At 39.2% G+C, this 15,484-nt stretch overlaps 1 protein-coding gene across 2 annotated transcripts in view; it reads right to left on the bottom strand.

Annotated features, from left to right (window-relative positions):
* kdm4b (lysine (K)-specific demethylase 4B) overlaps positions 1–15,484 on the bottom strand; it is a 52,829-nt gene that overhangs the window by 2,013 nt on the left and 35,332 nt on the right. Inside the window, exons 11-21 of one of the 2 annotated variants that reach the window (XM_032525126.1) lie at positions 14,981–15,231; positions 14,465–14,582; positions 12,600–12,760; positions 11,723–11,918; positions 9,108–9,184; positions 8,883–8,938; positions 8,358–8,466; positions 4,471–4,659; positions 3,551–3,727; positions 2,832–2,951; positions 1,458–1,550 (exon numbers count right to left, since the gene is read on the bottom strand). In XM_032525126.1, the coding sequence (XP_032381017.1) occupies positions 1,458–1,550; positions 2,832–2,951; positions 3,551–3,727; positions 4,471–4,659; positions 8,358–8,466; positions 8,883–8,938; positions 9,108–9,184; positions 11,723–11,918; positions 12,600–12,760; positions 14,465–14,582; positions 14,981–15,231 (1,547 nt within the window). The remainder of the gene's footprint in view (positions 1–1,457; positions 1,551–2,831; positions 2,952–3,550; positions 3,728–4,470; positions 4,660–8,357; positions 8,467–8,882; positions 8,939–9,107; positions 9,185–11,722; positions 11,919–12,599; positions 12,761–14,464; positions 14,583–14,980; positions 15,232–15,484) is intronic. The other variant, XM_032525127.1, reaches the window with a different exon arrangement.

Raw genomic sequence — 15,484 nt, 5'->3', positions numbered from 1 at the left:
GTGCAAACCTGGTGGCCAACTACAAGAAACATTCATGCTTAAAAATATACAGCTGTGTTAATAACAATTAAAACTGTGGACAAATGTCAGCAGTGTGGACCAGCGCTGTGGCTCCTCGTGTAGCCGGGAGCCGTCTGTGAGTTAATGGGGAGAGGAAGAGAAGAGAGAGTAGAGGAGAGATACTAACACAGGCGCGGCTTTACAGAACAAATGGTTCTTGTAACGCAACATTAATCCATATCAATCACAACCTTGTTTTGTTTGTGGAGAGGCAGCGGTGTGACCTGGGAAAAATGTTAGTGGCACCCTAGAGCCCTGTGAGCTAACAGACACAAACTAGCACTGGTCACTGTTGTTTTCTGAAAAACAACACAGACGGGACAAAATGTTGCGTTTACTGGTAAACTGGTAAACCTTGTGACTGACGTACAACCGACTGCTATCTGACTGCCTACATCTAGAAACTAAGCAGTGCAGGGAACAATTCTGACTGGCACATAATCAGACAGTGGTTTACAGAGTGGTAGATTGGCTTTGCAAAAAAAAAAAAAAAAAAACGTTCTATGAAATGACGAATTTAAAATATCGCTTGATCACGCAAATTTGATCATGGGAAGCCAAAATCTGGATTAAAATTTGATTAATTGTGCAGCCCTAAATTTGACTATACTTTTGTGATTGTAGTCTCCTTAACTAATTCATTTTTACAATATGATTTGTATAATTATTGTTATCAGAAGTATGTTTCCAGTCCATGGTTTGATGATGCATGCAAATTGTCAAAACACTACCTGCCAGCTTAAGTTTTTTAGATATAATTAAGCAGACAAATTAATGTATTAATTTATCCTAACAACCTACACATTTTGGCCCACAAACAAGCCTTTATCGTATGTGGGCTGCAAAGCGTTTAAAGTAGTTGCAAATTAAACAATTTATTCAGTGTCCTTTTGTTGAAAAATACAAGCTACTGTTGATCATATAATTTGCTTCTGCAACCAATTATAAAACCTGTCAACCAAGCCAAATATCTGACAAGCATAAGTGTCTTCTTCTTATATGATATAACAACATGTATGGTCTGTGGGCACAGTAAAATAGGGTTGTCAAAAGCTGTTAAAATGATACAATATCTATCCATTCATCCATTTGAACTCTCAAAAGTACCAAAGTTATTAAAACATTTTCAACCTGCACAAATTAAACAGGGAAGAAAATCTACTGGCCCTCAACCTGTACCTATATATGGCATTTTCTCCAACAACCAACGCCCCAGTGAATTTTTCTGTACCAGCACCATGTGCAAGTTGGTAATAACAAAAGAAATTGTCCTATTTTGTGTGCATGAGACTTACCCTTTTTACTGTGCTATCGAAAGAGGTATATTTTTTTATACTAATGTTGTATCGAAGTTTATAATTCTGGTATTGTGAGAAAGATTTCAGTAATATACTCACCAGTCTGGCTCGGACCCTTTTGGGCAGTTCCTGGTCAAGCTGATGGATCTCTGAGTGTTTTAGTATCAGCTGACTTTGGTCCAGAAACTCAACCTGTGCAGATATAATAAAAACAAAGGATTAAGAAACTCATATTTCCAACTGGTTTATCTCCATATAGTTGACAGCACAGCTTGGCACACATGGAGAAGATTGAAAATGTCCAAATACAGACTTAATGTGACCAATAACAACAATAGGGATGATACTACTTTGTTCACATAGCAGAATAAGACTCATTGAGTATTGAAGAAAAGAGCAGCAGGGTGGCTTAGTGAGCAAAAATATAAACTTGTACCCCGAAAATCACAAATTGGATCCCAGCCATAACAAATGGTTCCATCAACAACCACCAAAATGTCCTTGACCGTGGCACTGAACCCTGAAGCTGCTTACTGACTGGACGAGAGCATCAGTGAAGCTTTTTTTTTTTAAAGTAAAAAGGCCCTGACATAGTGACCAGCTGGAGGCTTGTTTTGAATTCATTGTAACAGAGCTCCTGGTCTCTAACAGGACTCTCTACTGCAGCCAGCGGGCTAAACAGGGACATGAGGGGAGCAGAGAAAAATATGACACTGATTTACTTCTTGAAGAGAATTCATTGGAAAAACAGACGAGAAAGTTTGTGTGGTACATGCCATCTGGGGAGGCAAGAACGAGAAACTAAAGAAACTTGTCTCTCTGAGCTTACCTTCAAACTGAATGCAAAAAACACTCTGGAGAGCTGGTTCAATATTTCTCACATTAAAGTAGTTATCTGATGTTTTAATACAGACTGCAAGAGCCATTTAGGGTTTAACAGCTTGTTCAGCAATTGATATTTAGGTTATGATGCAGCCTCCAAAAACAATAAAATATGCCTGTTCTGTGTCAGAAAAACACAGATGTGCTCACAAAACCAGCATCTCAGCAAAATCTTAAAAGATTAACAACCTCACTTAACCTTGTTTGCTTATCCATTCCTGCATCTATGTTTGTAAGTGACTTTCAAGATGGCCTCTGCTGACATCAGTCCTAGAATCATCTACTTCAATTCTGCATTTTACACTTTGTAAACACTATTTGTCCAATAAATTCCCCAGCATCTACCAGTGATGTTAAATCCCTCCACTTTATGTTTTAATGCCACACTGTATAAAAATGCTCTGCCATAATCTAAAAGGGAAGTCAAGCTGTTTCCATGTTGACAAATACCAGAACTTGGGAACCTAAGCAGAGGGAAGCAGATAATTACTTCAAGTCACTCTGCAGAAGAGCATCAGAAGCAATATGTATTGCTCACAGAGTACTCCCTTAACAGGTTTCTCTGCACCACACCGTAGTGTTTTTCCTTACCTGGTAGGACTTGTGGGTGTGCTGTCTGACAAAGGAAGCGTTGACGACCTGACCCTCAGTCGTGCTGACCACAATCAACTCCCCCACCTCAGGAGGACCGGTATGCAGGCAGTCATGACTCTGAAGATAGAGGGCGTAAGAAGAGAAACAAGATGTAGACAGAGGAAAAAGATGGAGAGGAATAGAGTATGTAGCGGAGAAAGAGAGAAGAATGGCAGAAAATGTCATTTTACTCAATGCTGGTCTTTAACAACGCTCATTAACCCCTGATTTACAGAAAAAATTACAAGAAATTGACCTACGACAACTAACAGACAGATTTAATAAAAAATGTATTTACAAAATAAAGAACATTAAATTAAATCTACTTTTGGCAGAATGTTCCCTGTTCAATAGTTTGATAGAAGACTTTCCACTTTTACACAATTCCAACTGCCTTAAAGTCTTGTAATTTTACAGTATTAGATTACTTGATATATTCTTGCATATTTTTATACTGAACGTGAACTTAATCCTTTGAGGATTTAATGTTATTACAGTAATGTTTGGTATTAACATGTTGCAGTGAGTCATTAGAGGTTATTGGAATTCACAATTAATTATATTTACATTTGCAAAGATGCTCCATCTATAAAGTACATAACAGCTGCTAAATTATTCCCTCCTTGTTTATTAAAAAAATAAAAAAGGTTAGGTGTCTAAGGTGTAAGAATACTCACTAATATGTTTTCTGGGAACAGGTTGTCACAGTATGAGCCATCATCAAAGTTGACCTCGTAGAACGTCTGCGTTGCCATGCCGATGATGGTACAGTGGTAGTACCAGCCGTCACTGTTGCGACCAATCACTCTCTGGCCCAGGTTCAGAGGCTGCGGGCCTTTGGGTGCTGTCCGAGGCTGGAGGGAGAAAAACCCGGACAGATAATTTGAGGTTAAGACAGGATCAAACCTGTTTTGTGTGCTCATCCAGCAATCAGCAATTATATAGATGGTTGTCTTTATTGAGTAAAATACTGAAAGGTTAAGGTTCATTCACTATTTCAGCATGTTCAAAACCCAAATGACTAAAACGGTAATAAGAAGAGAGACTGAAGCATGGAAAAATGTTTATGTGTAAATATATATTCATGTACGGAAGGGCTCTAAAATACATTCAATCATCTACTCTGTGAAGGAACCTTTCTGTGGTTCCTAAGTAAATTGTGTTCTTAAGGGTTTCTACAGTCAGATGCTTGTTATCCGTATTTACTCTCAAAGATCAAGAATGGTGTGTCAAGTCAAACCATTGACTCTCTACATTGTTGCGGTTTGTTGATTTAGGGCTTATCACGGGTTATTAGGCGGGCCAACGCATTTTTTGTGCATGCATTGTTTTAGTCCAGTGCAACACCGGCAGTGCTGCTGCTAGTTAGCTTAGCGTAGTGAATGGAGTCTTATGTTGCTGGTTAGCATGTTGTGAGTAAAAGTGAGCCAACCAAAAAAACAACAACCTAATTACTTGCACTGAGATAAAAAAAAATGCGTTGGCCCACCTATCTACAGCTAGGGGAGACCATGATAAGCCCTATTTCAACAAACGGTGGCGTATTCCTTTAAGCAAAATCAAAAACTGTTCACTATTTCTTTTCAATTGCACTAACCTTTGGAGGGACCCTTTTATGCTTTTGGCAGGTAACGGACACAACGTAGGGCCAGTCGGCTGGTGTCATGACTACTCCGGCAATTTGGGCGCAGGTGACATGGAAGGAAGTGGCACAGTTCTCGAATGAGCACTGGATGCAGGCGCCGCGGTTCTGATTGGCAGTCTTGCCATGGCAGAACACACACTTCTACAATGAAAACAGAAGATAAAGACTTTGGTTGGGGATTCACGGTGGTGACCAATTCCCCTTGACATTCTATGTTTATTTTTTTATTTCTTGCACTCTTTTAAAGACATTCAGGGATCACAGGACTGGTGTTTTGGTGCTCTGATTCAAACGATCATAAGAAACTACACAATCCAAGAAAATGAATAATATGGCATAGAATATTCTCCAGAATGCCCTCAAAGATCTGGTATGCCCAAACAGTATGCTGAAAGCATAATATGGCCAACTTGAGCCCATCAAGCAACAACAGACGGCCATATTGACCTGAATGTAACATTACTTGGTAATACTTTGACAATTTATTTCACGGCTTCGTACTGGTCAATTACAGATATTCTGTAGTCTGCTGTTTCTGTAGAACAGACCATTGCTAGAATGTTACCATGGACGAAGTTCCAATCATAGATTCTGATTTCCCAAATTATGAAACGCCTCAAAGCCCAAATCCCAGAATGTGAATCAAAAAGAATTTGTGGTGTTAAAAGGAATTTGCGTAACTCGTTATCGCATTAAATTGTACATCCCTAGTTTATTCAAAATGAGAAACACATGTGCCGCCCATGACAATTGTGATTGTTTTAAAGAAATGCCCAAAAAAAAACGAGACAGTTTTCTTCCGTCCCGGAATGCTGCATAGACTAGCCAGACTCTCCTCCGCTTTGCAGCATGTTGATGGTCTGGCAAAGTGAAACTTTAGCTTTTGCAACAGGAATGACAATTCCTACTGAAGCTGTTATTATAATAATATTCATAAGAACCATGAGAAGCTTAGGTAAGTGAAAGTGGGGATGAATTGTCAAAAGTCTGCACAGAATGAACTTTTAACAAGTGTTGCTGAAAATTATTGATAAAGAAAGTTAGGTCTGACCTTCCTACAACTTAGCTACAAAAAAAAATAATTAACTCTTCTACTCTAGCAAATACTGAAATTGCAAGAATGATCAGGCATCTTCTGTAACAGATGGTTGAGGAATCAGGAGTGTAGCCATTTTCTCCTCCCTCACAACTTTGATTCTGTCTGGTACTCTAACAGGTTTCTACTCATTAAACATTCAATGGATGTTTTTAGCTTTAACATGCTTGTGCAGTCAGCAATGTTCCTCAGATTTTTCTTCAGCCTCCACTGAAAATGCAAACGCTGTTATAAAAGAAACAGCTGCCTGCACTGCTACTATGACATTCCCCCCCAAAAAGTTACATTTTTATTTTCTGGATCTTTTTCGGTGTTTTGCATCACTTGTTCTACTTCGTCTCTTGCACAATCATAGAAGGAATTTGTTATTCCCCCTTGGAGCACTTTCCTTTTCAAATCCCTTCATTCCATCCCCACATCCTGAGTGTGAAATTACCACCAGCCAACCAAATCTTTGCCTTTGGCCAGTACCTGGTCCACTCTCTACTGAGACACTTTGACATGTGCAGTCCTGCACACACAACCCCACCAACCTTCATTCTTCCTTTTTAACAACTTTGAATCCTTCAACCCTCCATGTCTAACCTCCTTTGTCCTTATCATTTTCCTTCCCCATTCCTCAGTTGTTTCTCAATAATTCAGTTAAAATTAAGAGAACAAGGGAGAGAGAGACGAAAAAGGAAAGAATAACAGCACGTGAAGGAATTTAGGTAGGCGTATTAGAAACATTATCTTCCTTCAAAATAAGAAACCACCTGCCAAGAAATACATTTTGATAAGAGAAAAGTGGAATTACATACGTTTAATTCATGACAACTTACTCTGATCTAACATACACCCTATTAGCCCCAACCAGCTTTGACAGCTGAGGCATCTTATGTGACTGGTATCGTTCTGTGTTCTTGTTTTATTGTGATTTTCTATCATCACACACACTCTGTCTTCCCAATCCTTCACTCTTTCTCTCTCTTCCTTCCTTCTCCATCCTCCTACTCTTGATAAATCACAGTGCGAGCAGCTGTAGCGCAGCACATGGAAGATCAATAAAAAATCTTTATTAAAGTGTCAAATACTTCATTTTTGTACTGGTGCAGGGAAAACCGCTCAACATAGCTGGACTGTGTTATATTCCCCTGGCTGGTATGGTTTATAGTTTTCAACAGCTGAAATCACACGCAGACGATGACATAACGCCGGCGTAGTGTTGTCAAACCAATAGATTTTTCGACACATTTTGAGATTTTAATACTCCACATTTTCCACACCACTGATACTCTTCCTTCTCTCCAACAGTGAGTTGACAAACACACCGCGGCAGTGTTCACGTAACCTTGCCTCCTCTCGCTCACTCCCAGTGTGGTCTTCTCGTCTCATTAGCTCTAGTTGAATATAATAATTTCGGATCTTGTTATGGTGTTAGCTCATTAAAGATGGCAAGTGCAGAGCTTCCGCGACTTGACAAAGGAAATAGCAGGAGTGCTGTTTGGAAATACTTTGCATTTAAAGAAAATGAACAAGAAAAGGCAAAGGATACAAGCAAGCCCATATATCATGCCAATGGTATTAAATGTCGATACTTTTCAGGGTATTGTATCAAAGTTAGAAGTTCTAGTACCGTAAACAGAGCAGCAAGAAAGAAAGAAAAAAATTTAGCACCAAGTAACTTAAGCTGTATGTATTTATTTGTGCCGCATTTAATTGCTGTTTAAATAGGTCCATTTAATCTTCATTCATAATGAGTAATATTTTTGAAAGAAACCAACATGCTTATTTATTTTCATATATTGGAGGAATGCACAGTGTTTATGTGGATGAGAATCTTTAAAGCAACTAAGACAAAAGCAGCTGTGTGAAATCTCTTCGTCTCTGAAAACCAAATGTTCAAAGATGGAGAGAAAACACAGACTGCTGAACATGGTGCAATAGTAACTGGTTTCCAAGGGTGCTTGTTCACATTTAATCAGCCCAGTCATCCAAATCATTAGACTGCAGAGCTTCTTCTCACGGCCTTTTAAGAAAAAAACGGAGAAAACCTGCTTTGACAGCACTTGGATGCGCAAATGTCGCCCAGCTTGTCTTTGATAGATTATTCAGAGAGAAGGGGAGGGAGAGAGGTGACATTATTTGTAGATTTGTGATAATGCACCAGCAAGCACTGCCGTTGCCTGTGAAGTGGGATGATGTGAATGGAGGAAGGCAGAGACTGGGAAGAAGGGATGGAAAGAGCGTGAAAGAAGGGAGGGAACGAGTTGTGTTCAAAGACACGGCAGCAAAGGGGAAATTGCTTCCTGCCCACGGGATGGATGAAGTTCATTTGGTGCAGTGAGAAATGACAGCTGATTATTCAGCCATTCCCCACGGCACATATGTTTTACCCCATGTCCTCCACAGCTCACAAAATCATGATCTATCCATCCACCAGGGAAGGGGGGAGAGCAACGGCCAGTGATAAGATACAAAAGCAGTGAGCCAATAACGACAGGAGCTTGCTTAAATGTGGGAAAAGGCCGCAGGAGTGAAAAAAGGAGACCAAGGAGGAAGAGAAATTTCGATAACGCTGAGACAAGACAAAAAAATAAACGGCTGCAGTGAAGTAGTAACTGTCTTCAAAGAAAGAGGATGAAGACTACGGCTGTAAAGGTGGTCTTGCTTGGGTATAAATGTTGATCCTTTCCTGTTTGACAACAAACTTCATGTGAGAGAGAAATGAATAAACTTTTACGATGTCTCTGCCTGAACATACCAGGTTTTTGCGTGTATCAGGAACGGCACTGACGTCCACCGGCTCCCTGTCAATGGCGTTGACAAAGCGAGCTTCAGCCACAGCAATGGCACAGATGACATGGACCCACCTGGTTACGTAGACAGAGAGTCAACATAAAAACGTCAGGATTTTAGTTCCAACAGATGTCAAAGTATTGGACATAAAAGGCTGATCACCACTGAATGTGAATGTGTGTTTCACAATGTCAGTTCCAAAAGCAATCAGCATAACTAGATTGAATTTGTGTGTATATCTTGTATTTTAAATTTTAACCTATGTATGAGTAAGTTTAAGCCTAAAGAACACTGACTGTATCAGAAAATCCTCAGGAAATGAAAACTCAACTCTATTCAATTCAAATATTTCATATTTCTGTTATACTACGTTTTTTAATGATTTACTGAGAACTATACTCCAAAAAGATTTTGTTACTTGTGATATTCTTAGCAGATTTTGCACACGTGAAAAAACAGACACATTGACACCCAAGCATATGCTACTGACCGGTTGTCTGTGGTAGTCTTCAAAGCTCCTCCCCGCAAGTTACAGAGACAACACTCCTAAAAAACAGCAAGCAAATGAGGATTAAATTCAGAAAGAATCATCTTCACCTATTTCTTCAGACCCTTGTACAAATACTAATACATATAGTCCTGGAGAAGATCGAGCTGTTTTTCTAGACTGGAACCGTAAGTTTGTTGTTTTGCATAAGGAAGTGCTGCTACTCACCACAGTCCAGGCTCCGGCTGCACACCTGGAGCACATCCAGGAATCACTGACAGAGTCTGGCTTTACACCGTAACAACCTTTAAGACAGAAGAGAATAATGGCTTCACATATCTTTCTTATAACATTTTGCATTTAATGTTTTCAAAGCACCTTCTAAATGAAGTGTATTAATGTTCAGTAAGGATGGGCTCCTGGGGAAATGAAGCAAAGCGCTAGCAATAACTCAATAGCCCTTGAATGCTCACAATATTTGTAATTTCTATGCACTTGACACAAAACCTGCTTGTTAACCATTTTGTTAGCACCATCTATATAACTTGGCCAATCTTTGCATCTCTAGCTATGTTTTCATCCAAATTAAGTGATACTGAATGAAAAATGCCTTATGGAAACAGTAAAATTCAATGGAATTTAATGAATATTGACTCAAAGGAAATACGTTTGGTCTCATCGGATTTTATCTTGATTGACAGACAGCTTATGCGATAAACGCTGATGGAAACGTTATTTGCCAAATAACCCGCCACAAAATGAAGAATAAGTTTTAGGTAATTTCCACCCAGTATTTCCGCTGTGGCGGGTGTCAAAGCCAGATGTAAGTGAACGGACGAGGAGACGAGAGACTTTTTGAATTTAATTTTCAAGCAAAATATAACGGCTATTTAAGATAGCAAAAATCTAAGAAATGCCATAATTTATCAAGAACTCATAATGGAAATGGGCTACAAAGGTTACGACAAGCCATGGGACGTCCTCCGGAATAAATGGAAGGCGCTCAAACAGCAAGACATCAAAAAAAAAAAAAAAAAAAAAAACAAAAAGTTGTCTCGCAGCGGTGCCAGAGGGACAATAAAAGCCAAGATGGTTTGCATCATCATAGCAAGGGTTTTATTGTGTCGTTGTTTCTTATTATAGCTTGATATGTCCTATCAGCAGGCACATTAGCACTATTATGACTTGTGCAATATTGATCATGTGTTGGTAGATGGCCCAATCCATTTTGCAAATCTTTATTTACAAATGTTTGCTTAAATGTTGTGCAATTCAGTGCGAAAATGAATGGAAACACCTTAAAATGTCTCAAATCAATTCGATATACCAATTTGATCGCAAAACAGCATTACACACAAATTTTCGTTTGACAAGTGGATGGAAACATAGCTACTCTCTACAATTTGATCTAAAGCAAAAAGCCTGTATGTTTATGTCACACAGACAAGTCTGAATCATTTTTAGCTGAAATGTCTGCTCCAAAACAATGAGGAACAAAGAAAGGATTGCAGAGTTTTTGGTTATTTTGCATTCAAATCTACATGTGTGCATGAAAAGGAGTGTGTGTGTGTGTGTGTGGTGTGTGGGTGTGTGTGTGTGTGTGTGTGTGTGTGTGTGTGTGTGTGTGTGTGTGTGCCATGCTATGAAGACATTTAAAAAAACAGATATAGCTGTAGTTGTATAACAACCCACCAAAAAAACACTCTTCTTCTTTAGTCTAGATAACTGATGATAATATTTGGCCAGGTGGAGCCAAGCACAGCGATCCCAAAGCTCATCCACTCAAAGACAAAGTTAACAATCTTTCCTTTCACAATTTGCTTTGACAGAAGCCATATTCCCTTAAAAGTCGACTTTCTTTGTAACAAAAAAAAGTGCAGAAAGCAGAGTAAATAAGAGCTGGGGTAGTTTATGGTGTGCTGCCTTCAGGCCTTTGTGTTGCTTGAGCAGCCTCTTAGCTAGTTTAACCCGAAACAAGGAGAGTTAAACTAGGAAGCCTCACTGAGTGTGGCAACAGGGGAATTGAGCAGACACATTGTTGCACTGCTGTAGTAGAATCTCATCTTCTCTGCTTCCTTCCCTTCCAAACCTTCCACTCAGGGGTCTGGATATAAATAAAAAAGGAAAAAAAGAAATTGGAATAGAGAAATGCCCAGTAGAATCTGTCTGTAAAGCTTGTCAGTCTGTGTATGGGCTTGTAGCTGGTTGAGACAAAGAGTTTTATAAAATCAGACGCTGCAGTGTGCCCACAGCTGAGAGTCTCCCATTTGAACACAATCAAAACAAACTTTTCTACAACAATAAACAGAAAATGTCCTTATTTTTTTTTATGAAATTGTTACAGCAAAAGTCTTGCTTTTGCATTTTAATTGCAAGATTGCAGCTATAGCCATCCCCTTAATAGTTCAAATGTTATAAAAAAAAAAAAAGCATATTTATACCAACTTCTAACGCCCTTAAAACCTGAAGATGCTCTCAGGGACTGTACTCACACTTCCAGGAGCTCCTTCAGTATAAAATCTGTAATCAATTTCTCTTCGCTAAAAATTGTGAATTTTCATTAACAGCATATATGTTGTGCTTAGATTCATTTTTACTGCTAATCTAAAAAAAAAAAAAACATTTAGATTTGCAGGGTAATCCTTTGTAACTGGTACAGCTGTCCCTAGGTGTTATTACTCCACTGCAAACCGGGCTGAAACACTATGTGTGGTCCCTACGCTACTTAAAAACAGCCAGCATCCATTCTGCAATCTCAAACTCTTGGTGAGACAACCCATTTCCAGTGTGTCTCTCAGGTAATGTCTCAGGTGTCTCTCATTCCGATGTAGGATTATACTTACTGGCATGAACCTGCATGTGGCAAGATGAACAGCAGAGCAGAGGACTGGTTCCATCCTCTCCAATGTGATAGTTGGTGGGCGGAGGCTCAGTGTTGCCTGCACCAACGCTGAAGCACATCTCTGGGACCAGGGGATGAGTCAGACGAGGAACGGAAGCACGCTGGGTGTCATTCGCAACAAAAGCGTCTTTATGTGGCTAGAGAGGCCAGAGGAACGAAGATAATACAGTTAGTGTATTGTATCCACGATGATTACTGGTCAGCCTTTACAATGGTTGGGATTAATGGATGTAGGATGGCATTAACAATAGGGCTGGGCAATATATCGTTATTGTGATTTGAGACTAGATGTCTTAGATTTTGGACATCGTAATATATTAAGTGTGGTCTTTTCCTGGTTTTGAAGGCTGCATTACAGTAAAGTTATGTAATTTTCTGAACCAACAGAATGTTCTAGCTGTTCCATTATTTGCCTTTACTGTCATTAAATCGACATTTCTAATGATTATTTATCAAAAATCTCATTGTGTGAATAATATTTTGTTAAAACACCAATTGTCAATCCTACAATATTGTCACAATATCGACATCAAGGTATTTGGTCAAGAATATCGTGATATTTGATTTTTATATATCGCCCAGCCCTAAAAATAATTAATAATTTGCTTTAACGACCTGCAATTGTTGAAAGTTGTAGTCCTGAAAGTTAACTATACCTTTACAGTGTTCCCAAAACTACACTTACACCTTAAATGCTGCTAATCAAATTGCTGACTGACTAACATTTCTAATACTGCCACCGATTTTGGAACTGCTACTACGACTATTGCTACTACTAGTAATCCTTTACTGACAAATATGTGCTTCTGTGGCTGTACCTTTGGGTAGGGACAGAAGAGTGAACAGATAGCGCAGTGTGGTTGGAGTGCTGCCACTGCAGCATTGAAGGCCTTTTCTGCTAGGAAGTTGGGCGAGTGATTCTGCCACAGGTGCTCCTGTTTCTTCATGTCACTGTCCAGCGGCATGGGGGACGACAATTCTGTGGGTAAAAAACAAAAACAAAACTAAAGATGTGCTACTCCAAAAGAAGACATCCACAATCTGAAGTAAGTGAAACATTAATTATTGGTAATGATTTCATTTTTCTTTGAAATGCATGTGTCAAATTAGGCAGAGTTGGTGCAATATAAAGATCTTTATTTCTATGTCTGTTTTCTTTGTTCTGCATTTCTTGTATGAAATGTGCTATACAAAAATTATTTATGAAATGTATATATATACATATATACATACACACACACACACACACACACACACACACACACATATATATATATAATATCATTATTGCTACTACTATTTCTTACATCAAAAATGGAAAAATTAGCTAAGTCTTTGAAACTGACAAGAAAGCCCTTAAAGCCTCTGAACACCCACACAGGTGTTTTCACTTTTTCTGGCTGATTAGACTCCTTTCAGGTTGAAGGTTGGCCGGACCTTTTTAGGTCACAAATTCTTTCCTGGAAAAAGGTCCAAAATCAGCCACATGTTACCGCGTTAAAAAATGGAAATGCATGAAAATGTTTTTAACAAAAGGAGCCCTTGTAAAGAGATGGAAACAGCAGATTCTGTTCCAGACAAAAACAACACCTCTCCTGATATAATTGGTTGATGACCACGGTTAGCACAGTCATCAACAACTCACTGTTGGGGTTCTGGAATCAATTTTGCAGTAAAGGCCCCTGAAGCTACTGATCCAGACCGTTTGTCAACCCTGGACAGAAGGTAGGAAGAACTCTTCTTAAGCGTGCCATTTAACTCTCTTTTCTCCCTCAACCTGCCCTGTCTTTCTCCTTGTTCCCCATGCGCCCTTCTGAAGGACATGCCGTGAGTCAGGTCCCCTGCTGCTGACTTAAAGTTACTTTAAAAGCAGGTAATTGGAAGTCATGATCTCCAGATCAATAAGTGTCAGTCAGAAAATGAAAACAAACAGACAGAAGGGAGGGGAGGGAAAAGAGGTCTTGCGGCCTTGATTTCATTATCCCCACAGAGAGCTTTAGTCCCTATTGTTTTTCTTTCTCCCGATCGATAATCAAAACACAAATGTCTTCTTCATTTAAAGCAATGTAATGGAGTAGCCTGACAAGCCAGACCCACATAAAGATGTTGGGTCTAGGAACTCACTATTGGCAAGGCTCAATCTGAGGGGCGGGATAAACGGTTGTCTTTCAAATTCCCTCTGCACGCAATAGGATAGTCCTACCGTATCCGGTCGTCAAAAATATTAAGTTATTTAAAAAAGTATTGCACACTTGTTTATGTATTTCTTCTTTAACTTAATGTTCAAGTTCAAAAAAACACATTTCAAAATTGTAATAGCTTATTTTCTGCATTTTCCTTGATAATCAAGTGAACTCACAATACCATTATATCGCTATCACAAACGTAATCTCAGCATTGTAAAACCCAACAGAAAAATTACTTTTTCTCCAAATAGTGCAGCTGTAATTTCCATTCGTTATTCTGTTCAAATTCACTTGTTCTATCATACACCTGACGTTGTATTTCTCCACTGAGATCCAGATTGATCAAAGTCTATTCTGCAACTCATTAAAGAAGGGTGACTCCCCTTTAACAGACAACTTTCCATACAAATGGTACTGATTTTAAAAATAAGAATATATTCACAAAAAATACATTTAAAATGAAATACATGTGCAATAACAGAAACAAAGCCACACACCTTTGTCGCTGGTTGGGTCTTGCTTGAGGATAGACAGAGGGGAGCGCATGGGTGGCTTGCTGAGGGGGTGACGGCGACTCTTTTTTACCTCTGTTGGCATCTTCACCTTGGAGTAAGCCTGACAAAACACAATATTTTACAATAGTTTTATACTGTCTTATTAGAATAATTTTATAAATGTGTTTTTAGTACAGATGTGTGAGTTTTACACATTTTTCTACATGTAGAGTAATTTGTTGCACAGTATCCCATTAATCATCAATGAAACACACCTACGTATATTCAGATTCTTAATACAATTTTTGCTGTGCCAAATTAACCTGCTTTGCCTGCAACTGTGCCAGAAAACCAATTCAAATGTAGAGGTTCATTTTCAGATTACCCCGCTACATACTTGTGCAGTAAAATACCAACTGTTGCTTGAAAATAATAAAAAAGTGTGCTACCCTGTTGGACACAATAACTTGTTACAACTCAAAGCACAAATCCAGTCGACCTAAAGCTGAACAATCTAACCAGGGTGGCACTCACATCCAGCTTGTTGTCTGCTGGGATGTCACTCTGTCTCGGAGCAAGGAGATTCCCCAGCTCTGAATGACTGGCCATGGTGTTCTTTGAAGTCTTGATGTTGGATGTAGCAAACTGTTCAAATGCTTCCTCAAACCCAGTGATGGCATTGTGGATATTGGAAATTTTCTTTGGCCTTTTATGCTTCTTTTTCTCTGGGTCCCCGGTCAGGTTCTCTAATTTGGCCTCGGGTTCTTGTACTGGCAAGAGAAATGACAAATGAAAAAACATCAGAAGAGTATTGATGGCCGCCATGGCGAACAGAAAAGCTGTTGCATCTAGTTAGGGTGAATAGCAATGAAACACTCAAACCCAATATCTGTCTTTGTCACTTATTCTAAAGTATTTGTTATTTCAAGCAAACAAGAGACTCCATGTACGCCTGGGGAAGATGCACACGAGACTGAAGAGAAATTGGTTACGTGGCACGGGGGGAGGGGGGAGGGGGGGGGG

The sequence above is a fragment of the Etheostoma spectabile genome, chromosome 9 (genome assembly GCF_008692095.1).
Source record: "Etheostoma spectabile isolate EspeVRDwgs_2016 chromosome 9, UIUC_Espe_1.0, whole genome shotgun sequence".
NCBI lineage: Eukaryota > Metazoa > Chordata > Actinopteri > Perciformes > Percidae > Etheostoma > Etheostoma spectabile.
The sequence above is the reverse complement of the archived record's forward strand: the minus strand, read 5'-3'. Positions and strand labels throughout refer to the sequence as shown.